Source organism: Hordeum vulgare, chromosome 2H, assembly GCF_904849725.1.
Source record: "Hordeum vulgare subsp. vulgare chromosome 2H, MorexV3_pseudomolecules_assembly, whole genome shotgun sequence".
In the NCBI taxonomy this organism is placed as follows: domain Eukaryota; kingdom Viridiplantae; phylum Streptophyta; class Magnoliopsida; order Poales; family Poaceae; genus Hordeum; species Hordeum vulgare.
In genome coordinates, this window is record NC_058519.1 from 633,474,650 (window position 1) to 633,499,830 (window position 25,181).

General features: G+C 43.6%; 1 protein-coding gene and 1 non-coding gene across 2 annotated transcripts; one reads left to right on the forward strand and one right to left on the reverse strand.

Annotated features, from left to right (window-relative positions):
- Window positions 1–10,771: 10,771 nt before the first annotated feature.
- On the reverse strand, window positions 10,772–10,910 carry LOC123433751. The gene has a single exon (XR_006625077.1). It is a non-coding gene; the product is annotated as a small nucleolar RNA Z247 (small nucleolar RNA).
- Window positions 10,911–15,327: 4,417 nt separating this feature from the next.
- On the forward strand, window positions 15,328–24,981 carry LOC123431025 (putative wall-associated receptor kinase-like 16). The gene is made up of 3 exons (XM_045114846.1): window positions 15,328–16,129; window positions 21,534–21,641; window positions 23,780–24,981. Exons 1-3 carry the CDS (start codon window positions 15,328–15,330, stop codon window positions 24,979–24,981), a joined length of 2,112 nt encoding a protein of 703 aa, XP_044970781.1.
- Window positions 24,982–25,181: the final 200 nt, after the last annotated feature.

A 25,181-nucleotide genomic window follows, 5' to 3' on the forward strand; every position in this document is an offset into this window, starting at 1 on the left:
GTGTTTTGTCTATGTATCCACACAAGTATTGTGTTTCCAATCAATACAATTATAGCATGGATAATAATCGATTATCATGAACAAAGAAATATAATAATAACTAATTATTATTGCCTCTAGGGCATATTTCCAACAGTCTCCCACTTGCACTAGAGTCAATAATCTAGTTCACATCACCATGTGATTTCAACGAATCCAACACCCATATAGTTCTGGGGTCTGATCACGTCTTGCTCGTGAGAGAGGTTTTAGTCAACGGTTCTGAAACTTTTAGATCCCGTGCGTTCTTTACAAATATTTATGTCATATCATAGATGCTGCTACTACGTGCTATTCGGAAATGCTCCAAATATCTACTCTACTATACGAATCCGTTTCACTACTCATAGTTATTCGGATTAGTGTCAAAGCTTGCATCGATGTAACCCTTTACGACGAACTCTTTAACCACCTCCATAATCAAAAAAAAAATTCCTTAGTCTATTTAGTTACTAAGGATAACTTTGACCGCTAATCAGTGATTCAATCCTGGATCACTCTGCGTACCTCTTAACAGACTTGCTGCAAGGCACACATCAGGTGCGGTACTCAGCATGGCATACTTTAGAGTCTACGGCTAAGGCATAGAAGACGACCTTCGTCTATCCTCTTTATTCTGCCGTGGTCGGGTTTTCAGTCTTACTCAAATTCACACCTCAAACTTTCAAGAAACGACAGTTTAGATTTCTCTAAACCTCAGTCTATACTATGTCATCTCAACGGAAATACGCAGTGCCCTATTTAAAGTGAATGCGGTTGTCTCTAATGCATAACCCATAAACGATAGTGGTAATTCGATAAGAGACATCATAGCATGCACCTTACCAAATAGTGCGTGGCTATGACGTTCAGACACATCATCACACTATGATGTTCTAGGTGGCATGAACTGCGAAACAATTTCCACATTGTCTTAACTCCGTACCAAAACTCGTAACTCAGATATTCATTTCTATGATCATATCGTAGACAGTTTATCCTCTTGTTACGATGAACTTCACTCCGAAACAGAATTGAACTTTTCAATATTTCAGACTTGTGATTCATTAAGTAAATACTCTTGTATCTACTCAAATCGTCATTGAAGTAAGAACATAATGATATCCATTGCGTGCCTCAGCACCCATTGGACTGCATACATCAAAATGTATCACTTCCAACAAGTTACTATCTTGTTTCATCTCAATGAAAACAAGGCCTTGCTCATGTGGTATGATTTGCATGTCACTAGTGATTCAAAATCAAGTGAGTATAAAGATCCATCAGCATGGAGCCTCTTCATGCAATTTATACCAACATGACTCAAGCGGCAGTGCCACAAGTAAGTGGTACTATCATCATTACCTCGTATCTTTTGGCACCAATATCATGAACATGTGTAACACTACGATCGAGATTCAATAAACCATTGAAGGTGATTATTCAAGCAAATAGAGTAACCATTATTCTCTTTAAATGAATAATCGTATTGCAATAAACACGATCCAATCATGTTCATGCTTAACGCAAGCACCAAATAATAATTATTTAGGTTTAACACCAATCCCGGTGGTAGAGGGAGTGTGCGACGTTTGATCATATCAACCTTGGAAACACTTCCAACACGTATCGTCACCTCGCCTTTAGCTAGTCTCCGTTTATGCCGTAGCTTTCATTTCGTGTTACTAATCACTTAGCAACCGAACCGGTATCCAATACCCTCGTGCTACTAGGAGTACTAGCAAAGTACACATCAACATCATGTATATCAAATATACTTCTTTCGACTTTTGCCAGCCTTCTTATCTACCAAGTATCTAGAGTTGCTCCGCCTCAGTGACCGTTCCCCTCATAACAGAAGCACTTAGTCCCGGTTTGGGTTTAATCTTGGGTCTCTTAATTAGTGCAGCAACTGTTTTGCCGTTTCACGAAGTATCCCTTCTAGCCCTTGCCTTTCTTAAAACTTAGTGGTTTTACTAACCATCAACTATTGATGCTCCTTCTTGATTTCTACTTTCGCAGTGTCAAACATCGCAAATCGCTCAAGGATCATTGTATCTATCCTTGATATGTTATAGTTCATCACGAAGCTCTCACAGCTTGGTGACAGTGACTTTGGAGAACCATCACTATCTCATCTGGATGATTAACTCCCATTTGATTCAAGCGATTGTCGTACTCAGACAATCTGAGCGCACGCTCAACGATTGAGCTTTTCTCCTTTACTTTGTGGACAAAGAATCTTGTTGGAGGTCTCGTACCTCTTAACAAGGGCACAAGAATGAAATCACAATTTCATCTCTTTAGAACATCACTTATGTTCCGTGACGTTTCAAAACGTCTTCGGCGCCTTGCTTCTAAGCCATTAAGTATTTTGCACTGAACTATCGTGTAGTCATCAAAAACGTGTATGTCGGATGTTCACAACATCCACAGACGACGCTCGAGGTTTAGCACACCGAGTGGTGCATTAAGGACATAAGCCTTCTGCGCAGCAACGAGGACAATCCTCTGCAAAGTTTGCTACTATCAACTTTCAACTAAATTTTCTCTAGGAACATATAAAAACAGTAGAGCTAGAGCGCAAGCTACATCGTAATTCGCAAAGACCATAAGACTATGTTCATGACAATTAGTTCAATTAATCATATTACTTAAGAACTCCCACTCAAAAAGTACATCTCTCTAGTCATTTGAGTGGTACATGATCATCACGTGAGTCGAGAATAGTTTCAGTGGTAAGCATCTTTATGCTAATCATATCAACTATACGATTCATGCTTGACCTTTCGGTCTCATGTGTTCCGAGGCCATGTCTGCACATGCTAGGCTCGTCAAGCTTAACCCGAGTGTTCCGCGTGTGCAACTGTTTTGCACCCGTTGTATGTGAACGTTGAGTCTATCACACCCGATCATCACGTGGTGTCTCGAAACGAAGAACTGTCGCAATGGTGCACAGTCGGGGAGAAAACAATTTCGTCTTGAAATTTTAGTGAGAGATCACCTCATAATGCTACCGTCGTTCTAAGCAAGATAAGGTGCATAAAGGATTAACATCACATGCAATTCATAAGTGACATGATATGGCCATCATCATGTGCTTCTTGATCTCCATCACCAAAGCACCGGCACGATCTTCTTGTCACCGGCGTCACACCATGATCTCCATCAACGTGTCACCATCGGGGTTGTCGTGCTACTCATGCTATTACTATTAAAGCTACGTCCTAGCAATATAGTAAACGCATCTGCATGCACAAACGTTAGTTTAAAGACAACCCTATGGCTCCTGCCGGTTGCCGTACCATCGACGTGCAAGTCGATATTAACTATTACAACATGATCATCTCATACATCCAATATATCACATCACATCGTTGGCCATATCACATCACAAGCATACCCTGCAAAAACAAGTTAGACGTCCTCTAATTGTTGTTGGATGTTTTACGTGGTGACCATGGGTATCTAGTAGGATCGCATCTTACTTACGCAAACACCACAACGGAGATGTATGAATTGCTATTTAACCTCATCCAAGGACCTCCTCGGTCAAATCCGATTCAGCTAAAGTTGGAGAAACCGACACTCGCCGGTCATCTTTGAGCAACGAAGTTACTCGTAGCGATGAAACAAGTCTCTCGTAAGCGTACGAGTAATGTCGGTCCGAGCCGCTTCGATCTAACAATACCGCGGAATCAAGAAAAGACTAAGGAGGGCAGCAAAACGCACATCACCGCCCACAAAAACTTTTGTGTTCTACTCGAGAAGAGATCTACGCATGAACCTAGCTCATGATGCCACTGTTGGGGAACGTCGCATGGGAAACAAAAAAATTCCTACGCACACGAAGACCTATCATGGTGATGTCCATCTACGAGAGGGGATTTCCGATCTACGTACCCTTGTAGATCGCACAACAGAAGCGTTAGTGAACGCGGTTGATGTAGTGGAACGTCCTCACGTCCCTCGATCCGCCCCGCGGACCGTCCCATGAATCGTCCCACGATCCGATCCGATCTAGTGCCGAACGGACGACACCTCCGCGTTCAGCACACGTACAGCTCGACGATGATCTCGGCCTTCTTGATCCAGCAAGAGAGAGAAAGAGGTAGATGAGTTCTCCGGCAGCATGACGGCGCTCCGGAGGTTGGTGGTGATCTAATCTCAGCAGGGCTTCGCCCGAGCTCCGCAGGAACGCGATCTAGAGGAAAAACCGTGGAGATATGTGGTCGGGCTGCCGTGGCAAAGTTTTTGCAAATCAGCCCTAAAACCTCCGTATATATAGGTGGGAGAGGGGGGGCCTTGCCTTGAGGCTCAAGGAGCCCCAAGGGGGTCGGCCGAGCCAAGGGGGGGAAGTCCTCCCCTTCCAAACCGAATCCAACTAGGTTTGGAAGGTGGAGTCCTTCTCCCTTTTCCCACCTCCCCTTTTTTTTCTCTTTGATTTTCTTCCTATGGCGCATAGGGCCTTCTTGGGCTGTCCCACCAGCCCACTAAGGGCTGGTGCGCCACCCCCAAGGTCTATGGGCTTCCCCGGGGTGGGTTGCCCCCCCCCCCGGTGAACACCCGGAACCCATTCGTCATTCCCGGTAACTCCGAAAACCTTCCGGTAATCAAATGAGGTCATCCTATATATCAATCTTCTTTTTCGGACCATTTCGGAAACCCTCGTGACGTCCGTGATCTCATCCGGGACTCCGAACAACATTCGGTAACCAACCATATAACTCAAATACGCATAAAACAACGTTGAACCTTAAGTGTGCAGACCCTGCGGGTTCGAGAACTATGCAGACATGACCCGAGTGACTTCTCGGTCAATATCCAATAGCGGGATCTGGATGCCCATATTGGATCCCACATATTCTACGAAGATCTTATCGTTTGGACCTCAGTGCCAAGGATTCATATAATCCCGTATGTCATTTCCTTTGTCCTTCGGTATGTTACTTGCCCGAGATTCGATCGTCAGTATCCGCATACCTATTTCAATCTCGTTTACCGGCAAGTCTCTTTACTCGTTCCGTAATACAAGATCCCGCAACTTACACTAAGTCACTTTGCTTGCAAGGCTTGTGTGTGATGTTGTATTACCGAGTGGGCCCCGGGATACCTCTCCGTCACACGGAGTGACAAATCCCAGTCTCGATCCATACTAACTCAACGAACACCTTCGGATATACCTGTAGAGCATCTTTATAGTCACCCAGTTACGTTGCGACATTTGATACACACGAAGCATTCCTCCGGTGTCAGTGAGTTATATGATCTCATGGTCATAGGAACAAATACTTGACACGCAGAAAACAGTAGCAACAAAATGACACGATCAACATGCTATGTCTATTAGTTTGGGTCTAGTCCATCACATGATTCTCCTAATGATGTGATCCCGTTATCAAGTGACAACACTTGCCTATGGTCAGGAAACCTTGACCATCTTTGATCAACGAGCTAGTCAACTAGAGGCTTACTAGGGACAGTGTATTGTCTATGTATCCACACAAGCATTGTGTTTCCAATCAATACAATTATAACATGAATAATAAACAATTATCATGAATAAAGAAATATAATAATAAGTAATTATTATTGTCTATAGGGCATATTTCCAATAGCTGAAAGGGGTGGGGGTTCCGAAAATATATGACAATTGAATGCAAATGTGACCAATCAACTTTCATTCACTACGATGTGCAAGTTTCTTGGTCAGGAGTCAGAACTATGTGGATTACCTCGATATGCTGCACGACATCAGACATTGTAGGCCTCGAGTCGGCGTCTTGACTGCAACAGTTTATAGCGAGCTGAAGAAGTTGCATCATGCTCTCCTCTTGCTCGTCCTTCTGCTCCTGTCCTAGGAGCTCCATTTCGAACACCTTCATTGTCCACTCCTCACGTAGAACGGACGACACCCACTGTGCCAAATCTAATCCCTCCTTGTGCTCTTTGCTGGGTCCTTGCGGGTGAGAAGCTCCAGCAGTAGGATGCCAAAGCTGTACATGTCGGTTTTCTGAGAGACAGACCTATTGCTGGTGACCTCAGGCGCAGGGTATAGCCAGAGGCATTGGAATACACACCAAGTGTAATAAGGCCATGCTCTGACACACATGCATCGTGGGTGACAGGAGATAGGAAGCACCGGCGATACGGAACGATAATTTTTAAAAACAGCAATACGGCAATATGACAAGCATATATAAATAATGATAAAATAACATGTAATAAAAACTAACATAATAAAATGTGTGAGATAAAATCAAAATACTGCCCCATTCATTGCCTAATTGCTTCCAAGCCTACTTGTTTTTCATTTTAAAAATCTCACTATCATCAAAAGGAAACACGACCATAGACTACCCCAATCGAATTTGGATTGTAATATCTGTTAACATGACAACATAAAATTCACAAGCCTTTTAAAGTTTAGAACTTGAGATTGTCAAAGGACAAACATATATAAAGAGCAACCTTGAATTTCATGAGTGAGCCAAATAATAAAGGAGGTACTACTCTTTTTTAACGTTTTAAAAGTTTTTTCTTGATAACAATATAGAGAACACAATGTTACCTATGAACATGACGATAATTAAAATAAGAAAGCAATACACACCAATAATGTTGAACTAATGACGAAGAAAGCTAAAATATGCCATAATTTATAGTTGTATCTCTTTCCATAGCAATAGGAGGCAGCAACATTTTACGTCATCAAAATCAACAAGCAGCAAGCCAACAACATCACAAGTAATTTTACCTAACAAGCAACATCCTTAGCAAGCACTTTTATTCAACTACTATGTCAGTACAGTACACGTCCACTATCTATATGAACAGATCAACTATACATCAAGGCGTGAGCAATACTGAACGACGATTCTTCAGGAATACCCGTATCGGCATTTTTTCTTCTTTTATTTTTAAATTAAAAAAACAATACTTCAGGGATACTCGTATCGAAGGCGTATCTAAAGTATCGGAGTATCGGTAAAGTACTGAACGACGATACATAGATTTTTGAAGTATCGGTGGCGCTTCGTAGATGAGCAGGATGTTGGAAGACGATGTTGCCATGGCAGCTCGATGGTCCAGCTAAGTGGATCACCGCCACACCGCGTGCAGCAGCAAGTGAGATGCCTAACCGCTGCTCCCGACTCCCAGTCCAGTGGAGCTGGGCCAGAACCTCGTTCACCTAGGTTCACACCTCATGAATTAGTGATGTACTTCCTCGTTTCTTAATATAAAACTTTTTAAAGATTTTACTATATACTACTCCCTCCGTTTCATAATATAAGTCTTTTTAAAGATTCCATCACAGGACTAAATACAGATGTATATAGACATACTTTAAAGTATAGATTCATTCATTTTGCTTCGTATGTATAGTCCCCTAGTGAAATCACTTAAAAGACTTATATTTAGGAACAGAGGGAGTACATATGAATGTATATAGTCATATTTTAAAAAATAGATTCATTTATTTTATTTCGTATATAGTCTATAGTCAAATCTAAGGTTTTATATTTCGGAACGGAGGGAGTATCAAAAACTTTAGAAATTGTAAAGACAAGCGTATGGTAGCATCGTACAGTATATGTATTACCGTGAAGTGTTTTTGCTAGGCTACCCATGGAGATAATATCATACACTAGCAACCTATCATCCCTTTTACAGTAATACCATCGCAATGGAACAATGTGCTTGTACAATGGTTTAGTTGTGGTGGAGATAAGAAAGGTCACTCGGAGGAAAATTAATGTCCTGGGTAAAAACTTACTCCTGGGTAAAATTAATGTCCTAGTTAACTTGCTATTTATGTTGTCATCACTATGTTTAAGGACAATAATTAGTTTCCTTAAATGTAGTCCGAAGACCTAGCGTTGTACTCCAATTCACTTTGGGTGAGAAAGCAACAACAGAGGTATGTCGACCACATGTGCAGATGTCCATTGCATTGTATTGCTTGCTATAATGACGAAAAAGAGTTTTCCTCGTTTTGTATTACAAAAACCAGTCAGAACATCCAAGGATAGGCGTTGGGACAGAAACAACACAGTCACGTTCAAAAGAAATGAAAAAAAAAGTATAAAAGAAACAAATGCCGACATCAGCGCATCAACAAAAAACACAAAAGACTCGCGACTGCTGCGCCCATCAAGAGTCTCCCACCAAGCTCCAGGACTCCAAAGCACCGGTACCCATCAACACCTCCAAGAAGGAATGCGACGATGACAACGCTGCTGCCAAGGGTTTCCCCCGGTACGCGACAAGGCGAGAGGAAGGGTAGCCCCCGACGCCCTCCAGGAATGTTCAGTGACACCCAAAGACGTCACCACGTCAGTGTCGACCGAGCCGACACGGGTTTCCCCCGATCCCAACCTGCACCTCGAGCGCTCCGGAGCCTGCCACCAAACCAACCTACACCCTGCACCAACACGGTCTTGAGGCCCCCGCGCCATCTCACCATGACACCATAAGAAGAGGCCTGCACATCAACGAAGAGGAGCCCGGACTAGAAGCAACAGCACAGTCGGCACGCAAGAGGGCTCAACCTCCACCGTCAACGACGGTAGCCGACCGGACGCAATAGCAGGAGGATACCAGGTCCATGGCCCACAGGCCCGACCTTGTATTCCAACAATACCGCGGAATCAAGAAAAGACTAAGGAGGGCAGCAAATCGCCCATCACCGCCCACAAAAACTTTTGTGTTCTACTCGAGATGACATCTACGCATGAACTTAGCTCATGATGCCACTGTTGGGGAACGTGGTACGGGAAACAAAATTTTTCCTATGCACACGCAATACCTATCATGGTGATGTCCATCTACGAGAGGGGATTTCCGATCTACGTACCCTTGTAGACCGCACAACGGTAAGCGTTAAGAAACGCGGACGATGTAATGAAACAGCTTGTGTGATTGAAATCACCGTAGTCGTACTCTTCGTCCCACGATCCAATCTAGCGCCGAACGGACGACACCTCCGCGTTCAGCACACGTACAACGCGACGATGATCTCGGCCTTCTTGATCCAGCAAGAGAGACGGAGAGGTAGATGAGTTCTCCGGCAGCGTGATGGCGCTCCGGAGGTTGGTGGTGATCTATCCCAGCAGGGCTCCGCCCAAGCTCCGCAGAAATACGATCTAGAGGAAAAACCGTGGAGGTATGTGGTCGGGCTGCCGTGGCAAAGTTGTCTCAAATCAGCCCTAATACCCCAATATATATAGGAGGGAGGGGGAGGGACTTGCCTTGAGGCTCAAGGGAGCCCCAAGGGGTCGGCCGAACCAAGGGTGGAGGAGTCCACCTGCAATCCTAGTCCAACTAGGATTGGAAGGTGGAGTCCTTCCCTTCCTTCCCACTTCCCTTTTTTTCCCTTTGATTTCTTTATCTCCTGCTCATAGGGCCTCTTGGGCTGTCCCACCAGCCCACTAAGGGCTGGTGCGGCACCCCTAAGGCCTATGGGCTTCCTCCGGGTGGGCTGCCCCCTCCGGTGAACATCCGGAACCCATTCGTCACTCCCGGTACATTCCCGGTAATGCCCGAAAACTTTCCGGTAATCAAATGAGGTCATCCTATATATCAATCTTCGTTTCCGGACCATTCCGGAAACCCTCGTGATGTCCGTGATCCTATCCGGAACTCCGAACAACATTTGGTAACCAACCATATAACTCAAATACGCATAAAACATCGCCGAACCTTAAGTGTGCAGACCCTGCGGGTTCGAGAACTATGTAGACATGACCCGAGGAACTCCTCGGTCAATATCCAATAGCGGGACCTGGATGCCCATATTGGATCCTACGTATTCTACGAAGATCTTATCGATTGAACCTCAGTGCCAAGGATTCATATAATCCCGTATGTCATTCCCTTTGTCCTTCGGTATGTTACTTGCCCGAGATTCGATCGTGAGTATCCGCATACCTATTTCAATCTCGTTTACCGGCAAGTCTCTTTACTCGTTCCGTAATATAAGATCCCGTGACTTACATTAAGTCACATTGCTTGCAAGGCTTGTGTGTGATGTTGTATTACCGAGTGGGCCCCGAGATACCTCTCCGTCACACGGAGTGACAAATCTCAGTCTTGATCCATACTAACTCAACGGACACCTTCGAAGATACCTGTAGAGTATCTTTATAGTCACCTAGTTACGCTGTGACGTTTGATATACGCAAGGCATTTCTCCGGTGCCAGTGAGTTATATGATCTTATGGTCATAGGAATAAATACTTGACACACAGAAAACAGTAGCAACAAAATGACACGATCAACATGCTACTTTCATTAGTTTGGGTCTAGTCCATCACATGATTCACTCAATGATGTGATCCAGTTATCAAGCAACAACATCTTGTACATAGTCAGAAGACCTTGACTATCCTTGATCAACTGGCTAGCCAACTAGAGGCTTGCTAGGGACAATGTTTTATCTATGTATCCACACATGTATCTAAGTCTTCATTTAATACAATTATAGCATGGATAATAAACGATTATCTTGATACATGAATTATAATAATAACTTATTTATCATTGCCTCTAGGCATAATTCCAACAAAACCACTGCCACCGCTGGTGTTGCCGGAGGACCCACCGTAGCCTCCACCAGTAGGGCGACCTCCATCATCTGGAGAGGCACCTCGACTACCGCCGCGTTGGTTCCCACGCCCGCGACCACGACCGCGGTAGGCCGAGTTAGCAGACGATTGGCGAAGATTAGTGCCATGGAGGAGGGTGAGGCGGGCATCAAAGCTCAGGAGTTGACTGTATAACTCCTGAACCGTGACAGACTCCACCCGAGCCGCGAGCACCGACATGACTGGATTATATTCCAGGTCGAGGCTGGCGAGGATCTTGGACGTGATCTTCGCATCATAGAGGGCGATGCCGGTACAAGCAACTTCATCTGTGAGAGTTTTAATTTTTCCAAGGTACTCAGCCATAGTCATAGTACCTTTTTTGCAGATTCGTGAGCTCAATGCGAGTATTGATCGCATGAGCTTGACTTTGAGCATTAAACATGGCATGGATGGCGCGCCACACCTCGGCCGACGTCTGTAGCATGACGACCTGGGAAAGGATATCGCGGAAAGTGACCCCATCAGATACCCTTGGAGTTGTTGCTGTTGTGCATACCAAAGAGATCGGGCGAAGTTGGCGACTTGCTCTTCTTTCCCGTCCTTGGTGATGGTGAGAGTCTACGGTGGTGCCGGGCTCTTCACGTCGAGGTGGTGCTCCATCTGTGCACCCTTGATTTGGGGGTAGCACGATGGCCTTCCATAGCAGGAAGTTGCTCCTCGTGAGCTTCTCTTGAGGTGGCGGTCCGAGAGGTGTGGTGGTGGCTGTGGAGGAGGAGGCAAAGATGGATGATGAGGTGGTGGAGAGCGCGCCCATGGTGCTGGGAGTTGTGGCGGCGCTCGACATCTACTAAGCCATGGAGGGTATCTAGATGCGATCTCTTTCAATCTATTGAGGAAGAGGCGCTGTTACCATGTAAAATATTGTGGAAGCGTTAAACCCTTTGCTCGGGCCGCATTGGTATTTATACAAGGACTGCCTTGGCTTACAAGTTGATGAGAAGATCGTTTACAGAGATAGAAAGTCAGAGAGATAAAGACGACAGGATAGAGAGATAGAAGTTTGAACTACTCTTCTATACAATATATTCTAACAGTCAAGTTTTCTCACTGAAAGACTACCTGATAGTCAAGTATAGTAGTCTGACGAGACTGAATTCAGAAAGACGTTTGCTTGTTGCAGCTACTCTAGTTTACCTGTGTTTTTGCCCGTAGCTGGCACTGTATTTTAATTCTCCTTGTGGATTTGGTGAGGTGTTTTTGTACCAAATTATGACTGAAAGACTACCTGGTAGTCAAGTATAATAGTCTGACGTTTGCTTGTTTTCATGCATGTTGTTTCACCCGGAGATCTTATTACCATTACATGATCATGTGACAACATTGCATTAGCCAGCACGGCCTGCACCTTAATGCGCACCAAAGGTGATCATTGCCGAAGCACACCATGGGTGAGCCATAACCATACTGTTGACAACACCGGCGAGGGTGAGGAGAAATTGCATAGTATCATGTTTATTCTAATTAAAAACCTGAGAACGGAGAGACATATCTAATACAGTATGCAAAATTTGTAAAGCTCGCATACAAATAGTTGAGATCAAGTTAGGCAAGCACGTTCTTGCAAGCAATGCGTTTTCTCACTTATGAGAAGTATTGGTCGCATATATAATATGGGAAAATTTACTTTTTGCCACTAGCTTTTGCCATTTTTCCTTATGCCACTCTAAATGTTAACATTTCACCTTTTCTATTCTTAGCTTTTGACAATTATCATAATTGTCGTTTCATGGCATAAACAAAATTTTCAGAGTGGCAATTGTGATACATTGTCAAATTCTAAGAGTGGAAAAAGTGAAATAAAATTATTTTGATTTTGCCATAAAATGGCAATTGTGATAATTGTCAAAAGTTAGGAATGGCAAAAGTGAAATGACAAAATTTAGAGTGGCATGAGGAAAATTGGCAAAAACTAGAGTGGCAAAAAAGGAAAAATTCCCTTATAACACACGGTAGTAGCCTATATTCATAAACTTCTCTCTTTGCTGAACAGTTCATGATCAATAATGTTTTTTTTAAAGGAAGCCACTTGAACTTAGTGTGAGCTCTCATGTTGTTGAATGAATCAGCAAGTATGTTTTTCCGTTGCTTTTATAAATTATGTTTTTCCGTTGCTTTTATAAGTTGACACGGTGTTTTTGATTTCCAGCTTAACAAAAAATATCAATTCTGTCCATAATGTTCCAATCAATTTTTTACACCATCATGTAATCAGCTCACGTGACAATAGTATCTTCATTGTTGTTCTCATGATCATTTCCTTTCTCAGGTTGCTGGTCTACGGTCTTCTTCTTCCAAATTTCTCATCATTATTTACTTTCTCAGATTGCTAATCTATGATCTTCATTCTTCGAGATTTCAGTGATGACTCGAATCCTGCTAGGAGTTGAATGAGATAATCTGTTGTATTTTAATGCCAATAGGTGTGAATTCGAAATGCCGAATGCTATGTTGTTCATGGCCGTTGTAACCAACGCGCATCAGTCTAGCGCTGGACCAATTTCAGGTATTCGTTACAATGAAGATGATGGAAGCTACCATTCCAAGGCGGCAATGAATCGGCGCAGAACTAAAGAACATGTCGTGTGGCTGGTGAAGCTTGAAGCTCCATGTATTGGGGTAATGTGTTTTGAATTTACTTGTTGTTTAGCTATGTTTTAGGATGTGAGCGGTTATCCTTAGTAAATCATGATTTTAGCACTTTATTATTAGTTCTTCCAACTCTCAGTATTGCCGTGTTAGGGGCTATAAAAGGTATCAGTGCCACACCTTTGTCTCATTTTTTTTGGAGGAACTCAAGGTTCCAACTTGATATGCCCTCTCTTTCATTTCGTTTATTGGAGCATATAATTGGCAAAATTGGTGACCTACAAATAGTTGTAGATATAACAGATAGAAAGATAGAAAATGAGGGGAATAAATTTGTACCACAAATTAGGCATGTGCACACGAGGGAGGGAAGATGAGGGAAACATAGACATTTTCATGCTTTGGGTGAACATTTCTATTCATAGCTTTCTTGTTTTGTGGCAATGCATGAGGTGGCGTCGTCATGCTAGAGCAGGGGATGACAGGTGAGTCTAGTATGGAATGAGGAGGTACTAGGACTAAGATAGGAAGGTAATTGCCGCCCTTGCCCTTTGCCTTTGGTCTGCCATCGTGGCATCGAAGATCACTGGCTCACTTAGAACACAAATTAGTGGATTTTGTGATAAAATTGAGGGCCGAGAGTGAGCGGGATGGGGCTGGGGTTGGTTTGTTCAGTCATGGTTGTCTGAGCGGAATAATTTCCCTAATTTAGAAAATGTGGAAAATTGCATGTAATTAGAGATGACTTTGCACTAAATTGCATGAGCGGGCGGTTCGTGTTGTTTTTCATCGAGTCATCCATTTTTTTGGTCAGAATAGAAGGATAAACGCAGTGGTTGGTTTCTTTAAGAGTTATTAACGGACACAAGGACGTGTTAGTTGCATTCCCAACAACGAAGATTGTATTTATTTTTTCTTGCTAATGCATGACATTCAACTGTATGTTACAACGTACCAATGGCTCAGGAGACATCATGTGTGCTCTGTTTGATGAGAAATGTCCCATTATGGCGAGAAAACGAGCGGAAAGGGAAGGGTCTGGCAGGAAAAGAGAAGCGTCGTCGCATGATGGAGTTTTTATGTGTCCGCGTGTTGAAGATAACATGGCGAATAGTCTACACAACAAAATTTCTAACCGATAAATGGACTAGATTTTTGGGAGCCCGGACTATCTAGACGGTTGGATTTTGGGGAGCCCGCTAGGCACTTGTTTGATGTCCAAACACGCCCGAACGAGAGGGAGAAATGAAGTTCAACGATAGAGACAATCTTAATCGTTCGTTTGAATCATTTGTATGCATTATAGTTCGCAGCAACGCACGGGTGTTCTACTAATAGATAGAAGATTGCATTGTAGTCACAAGTTCCTTTGGTTTGATTTTGAGTCCCCCGCCGTGCAGGCGAGCTGTTTGATGAAATTATCAAGCGAGTTCCGGCCGATCGGGGGTCGATGGCGGGGCCGAGCAGCATTGAGGTAATTTGCTTCCTTCTCTGTCTTCGAAATTGCCATTGCCTGGTTGCCTGGAAACCTAGGGCGAGGCTGCTTCCGCGAGGGCTTCATCACAAGTTGCCGAACACGCCCCATCCACGGAACCCCGATGGCACTGTGTGACTCCGAGTTGGACACGAGTTTGGGTTTCCGCACAAAACAGAAGGTTGTCACATCATTGATTATGCCACACTCGTTTCCCCTTCCTTTCTTACTACGGCATAGACTTTTCCTTACCAAAGAATCTGTAGCTTGAGGATTGTTCTAACTCAGCTACTACACATGCAGCATGCTTATATTGATTAGTCTACATCCGTGTACCTAGCCGGCGTTGAAGTACGTAAACTGAGAAGACCAAAGGCATGGCTAGTCTAGCCTGGAGTAGATGATGGATTCAACCGAGAAGACCCAACTTTTGTTTCTTCTATATAAGAGGAGGTTGATTACCGGCCGGTACGAGTATCACCAAGCCTACGGCTAGCTAATTCCATGCTCAAGTTGCAGGAGAAGATGGCCCTTCTCCTTCCCTCCGTTCCTTCCCCACGGCCACAGGCAAATCTCGTCATGCCGATATTAATAGTACTGATGGCCCTTGAGCTCCTCATGGCAACAGTCGCCGCTGCCCCGGTAGCCTTGCCCGGCTGCCCGGAGGCCTGTGGCAGCGTCACCGTCCCCTACCCTTTTGGCTTCCGGCAAGGCTGCTTTCACAAGGGCTTCAACCTCACCTGCGACGAGACGGGCCATCCGCCGAAGCTGTTCCTGCATGACGACGTGGAAGTGGACGCCATCTCACTGGTGGGCGGCACGGTGCGTGTCCAGAGCAAGATCGTGAACGGCGAGTGGGACTACAGGAACGTGCCACACCAAGCGCTTAACCCAAACAGGAGCGTTCGGTCTGGGAAGCCATATATCGGCTACGACGGCTCGTGGTCTGGCGGCCTAACGGTGTCGACCGAGCACAACGTCTTCGTGGCCATTGGATGCAACTTCATCGGCTACCTCGCTGCGGGCAGTGACCGGGGTCCCGTGTACGTCAGCGCATGCGCCGCGCTGTGCGACACGGGTTATCCGCCGCCCGGGGACACCTCGTGCTCGGGCGTCGGCTGCTGCCGGACGACCATCTCGCAGGGTTTGCCAGCGTACGGGGTGCAGCTCAAGGATTTGAACCAGACGGAGGCCGCGTACGCAGGCAAAGGCAAACCCGTCAGTTCACGCCTTTTGTCCGGGGCCGCGTTCATAGTCGATCGCGAGTGGTTCACCGGGACTAACGTAGGCGCCATGCAGAATAACACTTTCGGTGATTTCGGAAGCGCGTATCGATCTCGTCGGAGCAGTCCCAAGGTGACCAGGGTACCCACCGTGCTGGAATGGTGGCTGGATGTAAAAAGCGACAGTGACTTGGTCGTGCTGGATCCCCAGTCTGTATCAGGTTGGAGATGCATGAGCTTGAACAGCTTCGCTGCCAACATCGACGGTGCAGTGAACAAAGTAAGGTGCAACTGCTTGGATGGATACCAAGGCAACCCTTACATCATTCACGGATGCCAAGGTAACGCCACTCTGCCGAGTGCCGACTCTCCTTTGTTCTCTCCCTTTGATTTTTGATTTTTGATTTTTTATTTTTTACACCTCCGTTGTTCAAGAGATTTGAAATATAGTACTCCCTCCGTTCTTAAATATATGTCTTTTTAAACATTTCAATAGGCGACTACATATAAGCAAAATAAATGAATCTATACTCTAAAATATGTCTATATACATCCATATATAGTTCAATAGTAGAATCTCTACAAAGACTTATATTTAAAAACAAAGGGAGTAATATTTAAGTTTCACATACGGGACTTCAGTCCACCTTAAGGGGTCGAAGACTTAGATGGTGTAAGCAGGCCATGTGCTTTGAATCGAGTCCATGGATAAGTTGGGTGGGTACCGAAATTATTGATACCGTTCACATAGGGCGGCGCCGAGAAGCATTGAGGTCTCCTTTTTCAAAAAAAATAATCAAAACTAGCACCAAATTTATAATAAATTCGAAATGAATGATAGCGTTTCTAAAAATGTTAAAAGTACCACCCGGTCGGCCTGTGAGTGGCTGACGGAGGACCTGTCGGCCTTTGGGTGGCCGATGGGCCACCTGTCGGCCTGGGGTTGGCCGAAGAGTGTCAGGGGCGTAAAACGTGATTAAGATGACCTCAAATGAAAACGTTACCAACATAAAAAAAATCTTCGCCTCGTCGAAACGGTTGATTTTGATATAAATATCATCTTAATCCGAGGTCGTATGCGACCTGTAGAGCCAAAACTAGGTCAGGGACACAAGCTGTAGAGTTACTTCGGACAGACCGAATGAATGTCAGAAAATTTGTCACGGGACACCCGCTGCACTCGGTGAGACCGCGTGAAATACAGAAGAGTACACAAGTTTTGTCACGTTCACTCGGTTCAGACCGTTTTTAGAAGTTTATGTGCGGTTTTTGGTGTGTGTTTATGTGTTGGTTTTTCTTTTGATTTTCTATACTATGTGTTTCTTAACCAGTTTTATTCTTTTTTTATTTTTTTAAAAATACATGTCTAATTTTTTATTCGGTTTTTTTAATTTTTTAAAAATACATGACTATTTTTTAATACACGTTGTAAATTTTTCATATACATATGGACTATTATTTTGATACATGCTTAACAGCTTTTAATTACATGATGAATATTTTTAACATATTTAATACTCCCTCTATAAACTAATATAAGATCCTTTAGTCACTGAAGTAGTGATTAAAAGATGTTATATTACTTTATAGAGGGCATGCATGTTACTCGTTGAACAAATTTTGGACTGACATGAAACTTATTTTGGACTACACGTACAGTTTTGGTGTACATTGTATAATTGTTTTTCTAAATATCAAGTATATTTTTCGAATATTACAAGAAAATGTATTTTGAATTACATGAACATTGTTTGAATTCTATAAACTTTTTCGTAAAATTCATGAACATTTTTAAATTTAACAAAGATTTATTGAAAGCCATCAACATTTAAAAACAATTCTTAAATAAAAAATTTACACCGTGAATTAAGAAAAGTTAATGAAAGTCGAAATGTATGTTTTTGCAAGGTTGTAGAAAATATAAACAAAGTAAGAAAAAACAGAACTAATGAAGAAGCAGAGAAGAGGAGCTCCTACCTGCGCCTTTTGCGGCAGGGAATCCCTGGGTCGCACAGGGAGGTCGCCCGACTGAGCCGGCCCAGTTCCTTTTCTTTGGTTTCTTTTTTTTCCTTTTGTGCTTATTTTCTTTTTTTTTTATTTTTTGGTTCGTTTTTTTCTTTTTATCATTTGTTTATGAAAACGAATTAAAGTTGAATTTCCCAATCCTTTTCAGAAAACATGAATTTTTTGAAACTACCAAAATGCGAACAAATTTGGGAAAACATTTTTTTTAATATTGGTCAAATTTTTGTAAATAATAAGTATTTGTTTTGAAAATTCTGAACATTGATTGAAAATTCGGAATATCTTCTAAAAAAACATTTCTCAAATTTTAGGAACATTTTTTGAAAAAATATTGAACATTTTTGTTTTGATCTACATGTCGCATACGACCTCGGATTAGGACGATTGTTATATCAAAATCAACCGTTTCAACGAGACGAAGATTTTTCATGTTGGTAACTTTTTTTATTTGAGGTCATTTTAATCACGTTTTACGTCCCTGACACTATTCGGCCTCGTGGAGGCCGACGGACCCTCTTCGGCCAACCCCAGGCCGACCGGGTGGTACTTTTGATATTTTTAAAAACGCTACCATTCATTTCGAATTTATTAGAAATTTGGTGCTAGTTTTGAAAAAAAATCCATCAAAACTATGATTACCTGGTTGGACTTGAACCATGGAAGCAGTTCGTGGTCATCTCCTTGCCCGGGATGGCACGGAACGACCAATTAACCAACACAGCGATCGACCGATGCCTCCAGTCCATGAAGGTCACTATAGGCATGAACAAGTTGGACATGACTTTTTCAAATAAAACACAAAATCATCAGGCCACTGATTATGCCCAGGGTGGCACGGTAAGACCAAGTGACCGATGCCTCCAGTTCACAAACATGAATATAGCCTATTTTCTTCGAAACAACGGGTCCTCCCGGATTATTACCATATAGCCTATAGGCATAGACAAGTTAGGCAACTAGATTTTCACAAGCACGTCTTCACTGGTTAACCATGCCACCTTCCTTCCACTAAACAAGAATAAGTAAAATGGGCAATGGCTAGATATAGGAGTATTTTCCTTGTGCCAACGATATATTTTCCTTGTGCTATTCGTGGTGTGAAAGTGGCTAACATATGTCTGGCCGATGGCACGGTGCGAATGCTAGTCTGCGAGGTTGGCGTGCTTCGGTTGGGGACGATGGGCGAACCACGGGGCTGGCTACGCTGGTCAAGCTCGCTCGGGGAAGCTGAGTCATTCGGCCAGGCTCCGCGCGCAGTGTTGGCACAAAGCGGGTTGGAAAGCTTTCTATCAAGCCTTGATTGACACTGGTTCCTATTCCGCAACTCCTGTCGATGAGTTCGGTCGAAGATTACGGAACGAAGCAAGTGCCGTAATCTATTACATATAGGTACAGAAAGTAAATTAAGATAGAGAAGTAGTGAGAAGTCTTTCTTTATTATTTATTGACCAACGATGCATACAAAGGGTGATCTTCTCTTTATATAGTTAGGGGATGGGGGATAAATGCCCACTTTAACGTTAAGTGAAGTGACTTGGTTCATAATGACCAAATGACTTTTTCCATACAAGGCCCAAGTTTCCCAACAATTCCATTGCTTTCTGATGGTCGTATCTTCGAATCAACTTTGAATTCAACTGGCGGTTGATCTTACGTGGAGATGCGTGTGGGTATTATTTTTTTCTTTTTATCCATGATTTAGTCATTTAGATGTGCAATAACTATGTCACATCTAGATGTGTTTGAGGAGAAAATCCCGTCCCCTCCCTCGTCGCCCCGCCTGTGACGGGGAGGGCGTCTGCGCCGCCGCCGCCAGGAGCGCTCCCCTCCCTACTCCCCTTCCTCGCCGCCGCCACAGGGCGTGGCCGGGCAAAGCCTGGCCGCCGCCGGCGGCGGCGGCGGGGCACTCATCGGCTCCTCACACGACTGCTCTGGTGCGGGACAGGGAGGCCATGGTGGGATGCGGCGCTGGCTTCGAGCGTCGCGGCGTGGCGGCTCTCCGGGACTGTTTCGGCGGCGGTTGAGCTCAGGCCATGTGTTGGGCAGAGCTTTGGTGGCGGGGATGATCGGTGATGGTGGATCCCCTCGTCCCAGATCTGGATCGGGTGCGGGGCACCGGCGGATGGCAGCGGTGGCGTTAAGCCCGGATCCGGTATTGGCGGTGGCGACGGCTAACCCGGATCCGAGTGGTGGCGACGTCCCCTTCGGCGGGGTACTGGCTGCGAGTCGGGGGACATTGTTGCGGTGAAAACCGAGCCGACGGCGGACGATGACGACATTCTGTGCCGTTACCTTGATGAAGGCTTCGACATGTAACTATTGTCGATCCACTCGTGCTACTCGAGGGGAAACCCTAGGATCTGGTTTTCCAGATCGGACGATGGCGGCATTGCGGTGTCGTTCCTCTCTAGGGAGCATCGTTTTTGGAGCAGAGCTGAAAGACAGAGGCAGGAGGTGGAACTTCTTCGTCCTGCACGGAGCCCCGATGGTGATGTCAGGTCATGCCTGGCTGACAGGTGCTACGCTTTGTCATGCCTGTTCGGTAGGTGGTACGCACAACAGATCTTACAGAGTCTTCACGTCTGGATGGAGGAGCACACGGAGGTCGATCCACTAGTGCTGCTCCAGGGGAAACCCTAGGATCTGATTTTCCAGATCGAACGATGGCGGCATTGTGGTGTCATTCCTCTCTAGGGACCGTCGTTTGTGGAGCAGCGCTGGAAGATAGAGGCAGGAGGTGGAGCGTCTTCGTCGTGCACGGAGAGCTTCGGTGGTGATGTCAGGTCATGTCTGGCCGACAGGTGTTACGCTTTGTCATGCGTGTTCGGCAGGTGCTATGCACGACAGATCTTACAAAGTCTTCGCGTCTGGATGGATGAGCGCAGGGAGGTGGCGCCGTTGGGCGCCGTGGTGGCGTCGACGGATGGCCGGACTGGCATGGATGATGCAGATTTCTCTCCTGAAGATGGGTCAGCGGTTCGATGATGATGACTGCTTCTAAAACGTGTGCATGTGGTGTACGCTTTAGTTCTGCTGCACCGGCTGTTAGTTCCGATACGTTATGTGGATGGATCGACGATGACACCGGTTTTAGATATGAGGAGTGAGAGCACTCCACATTATCGCATTTTAGAGGTGCGAGTGGAGGCTTCGGGTGGCTTGATGTATGTTTTTTGAGACCTTTGTTGAATAAGTAATAAAGATGAATGTATGCATCGATTGATGTAGAGGCCGGGGTTCTTTACCTCCTTTTCCAAAAGAAAAAACAACATCTAGATGTGTTCGAGACACCCCTTATTCTAATACAACTCTCTCCGTCCCAAAATAAAAGACTTGGTTTTAGTAAAGTGGTTCCATTGCTTCCTCGAGACTCGAGAGAGTATTTCTTTTTCTCCTCCCTTTTAATTTTTTGATTTTGTAATGTACCATGAATTTTAGTATTTGTGTTAATCTTATTGAGGCTTCAACTGCATTTGAAACTTACTTGATAAACATCAGTACATTTTTTATTTATAACGTCACCCTGGTTTTGAGCTTTTCTTTTCCTCCCCCTTCTAGATATCGATGAGTGCCAACAGCCGGTTTATCCATGCGTGCATGCGACCTGCATTAATATGCCGGGTACATACCGATGTGCAACAAAGAAACGTATCATCAGCCTCCCAGGTACAAATACAACTCATTTCCTTGGTATAAAGAGTTTCTCTAGTCTAAATTAATTTAAGTTTTGGTTCGACTTAAGTCAAACTTGTTTAAGTTGACCAAGTCTATCGAAAAATGTACCGATATTTTTATGTTGCACATCCATGTACTACCTCCGTCACGGTTAAATTTACGTGCATTTTCATAATAGATAAGGTTTAAGACGCATTGCATTTACTCCTAGCATCTAATTAGTAGTACGTTGTACTATTTTTATATGCATGCGTAGTGTGAATGCTATTTTTAAACTCATTTCACAGTCAATCAATAACCACCTTGATTATAAAGAATTTTCATGCACGTCTTCTAAACCATGACGAAGGGAGTACATGTTTGCGTACGCATGATCAAACTTAAATGTGTCGCCATCGGAGAAGCATAAAACTTCAATTAATTAGCTGTTAATCTCTTATATAATACTCCCTAGATCTCAAAATAAGTGTCACGGAGGAATACTTCTACTGCATCTTTTGATTTTAAAATCAGTTTTCCTACTATTTGAAAATTGAAATCATCAGTCGGTTGACCATTCAAAAAGAAAGACAAAATGGAATAATATAAATAAATAAAAGTGTTGTAGGAATAATCAATAATGCCGTGGGTTCCTACTTAGAACATCTTTAGCAGACCCCATATAACGTCGATCCATAAAACGCGTTTACAGTTCACGGAAAAATGGTTTTACAGGCCGGCACGGGCAAGGCCAAAGTAAGACCCTGCAAAATGAACGTGTAAAAAAGATATTGGTAAAAGAGCATGTTTTACGAGGCGGATCGAACTGAGGCGGAATAGACCCCTTAAACTTAAAATGTGAATTGAATTTTCGCTTACATTTTTTCTTAGATCTTCTTCTTCCTCTCGTCCGTGCTCATGGTCAACTAAATTTATTTCTAAATACGAAGTAGCTCCTTCTTCTACGAATCCATCCAGAAACTAGCTAGCTCCGGTGTTCACGAATCCATCCAGAGCAAGCTAGCTAGCTCCGGTCGTGGAATCGATCCAGGAGCCCGGAGCTTCCGTCGCCAACGCCGAATCCGGCCAGGACGAGCAGGCCGGCCGTCAGGACGGGCAGGGCCGCGTCAGGGGACGGGTGGTCGGCGTTCGGGGACGTCCGGGTGACATCCAGAATGGCGTACGGTGGATGTGGACATCGGATGCAGAAGTTTCCGTGGCAGTTGGAATTCCGTCAACCTGATCGGATAACTTTTTGCAGATTGAAAGGAGCTTTTTATCATGCCCCGCAAAAATATTTACAGGTCAGACTTATTTGCAGGGTCTGATCGAATAACTTTTTTTATGTGACCTGTATTATAAGAATTATTTTACGGATCGGAGCATTATACGAGATCTGCTAGAGATGCTTTTAGCCCGACAAAACACACTCTAAGTTGATTATCGAGAAACAACCAAGTGAACACAAGCCAAGCCTTGGTCGATTACTGATAATGGAAAAAGAGCTTGGGAAGGGCACCGAGGAGCCCGTCCGACTTGGGGCCCGTGACCAAACCTCTCTTGACAACTTCCTAGACTAGTTGAAGACATCACGTGTTAATCTTGTCGGTGTATAACGACCTTTGCCATACAGCTGTTGAACACCTTCTTAATTAAATAATGGATGTGTCTAGATCACATCTAGATGTAGATGTGACATAGTTATTACACATTTAAACAACTAAATCAAGCATAAAAAAAATACCCACATGAATTTTCACGTAAGATCAATAATATATGACTTAGATGTGCAATACTTTCTCACATCTAGATGTATTTTAGCAAAACCGTCAAATATCCATTGTTCTTGCCTTACCAAACACATCCAGGATAATCTTGATTACAAACAGTTTGCTAAAGACACCCCTAATCACACCTTCTTTACTGCAAGAACAAATAAACAAAAGAAATAATGACTATTATGTGCTTAACTAGTAAACCATGTGATCACTCCTAAAATATTGTTTGTTACTCCCTATATGTTTGCTCTGTTAAATATTCCAAAAAATTCATTGACATAGTATTGTTGAGCAGTCTCAAACTTCCATTTCAAATTTTTAGATGTGTGTGTCATATTATGTACTATCAAACCTCACTCCCATTCTCTGCAGGTTTAATTACCATAATTGCAATAAGTGCTGGTTTTGGGTTACTGTTTTCACTTTTGGGTGTTGCCAAAATCACTAATAAACTCAAGCAACGCAGAGCCAAAAAGTTGAGACAAAGATTCTTCAAGAAAAATCATGGATTGCTTCTACAACAGTTAATCTCTTCAAACAACGATATGGCTGAAAGAACAAGAATTTTTAGCTTGGAAGAACTGGAGCAAGCAACCAACAAATTTGATCATAATCGCATCCTTGGTGGCGGTGGCCATGGCACGGTGTACAAAGGCATCTTATCTGATCAACGTATTGTGGCCATCAAGAAGGCCAAAATTATTGTACAAAGGGAAATCGACCAGTTCATCAACGAGGTTGTCATACTTTCACAGACAAACCATAGGAATGTGGTGAAGCTTTTGGGTTGCTGCCTCGAGACAGAAGTTCCTCTACTTGTTTACGAATTCATATCAAATGGAGCTCTTTCATTTCATCTCCATGGCCAAAGTGAGAACCCATTATCATGGAAAGATAGGTTGAGGATTGCACTAGAAACTGCAAGGGCCATTGCATATCTACACTCTGCTGCTTCAATATCAGTATACCATAGAGATATCAAATGTGCAAATATACTACTTACTGATACCTTAACATCAAAAGTATCAGATTTTGGAGCTTCAAGGTCTATTGCAATAGATGAGACAGGAATACTTACAGTTGTCCAAGGAACCTATGGTTACCTTGATCCTGAATACTACTACACTAGTCGACTCACGGAGAAAAGCGATGTTTACAGCTTTGGTGTCATCCTAGCAGAGCTACTCACAAGGGTGACACCAGTTTTTTCTTCTCATTCATCAGAAGGGACAAGCCTAGCATCACATTTTGTATCGCATATAAGAAACAACCAATTTTCAGATATTCTAGATGCACAAATTGTTGAGGAGGGAGGGGCTGAAGATGCTGAGGTGGTTGCAAGACTCGCAGAAGCATGCTTAAGTTTAAAAGGTGAAGAAAGGCCTACAATGAGACAAGTGGAGACAGTACTTGAAGATGTTCATAACTCAACAGTCAATATTAGTTCTCAGATCACAAGAGTGAACCGAAATGCTATAAATGATCAGCCATACAAGGGAAATAAAGGGGGAGAAGAAACTAGACTGTACAGCTTGGAAAAGGAGTTTATCGAGTCATCTGAAATTCCAAGATGATTTTACTTACATGGTGAAGAGTTACATTTGCTATTATTTATTAGTTTGGGTATCAATTTGGAACTCTGAATTATAACGTGTATGTAGTTGATATATTAATGGGTCATGTATAACTCAATATGTGAAAGTAAATAGAATGATTCCGGGTACAACATTTACATTTGAAATATCTACTACCTCTGTAAACTAATATAAGATCG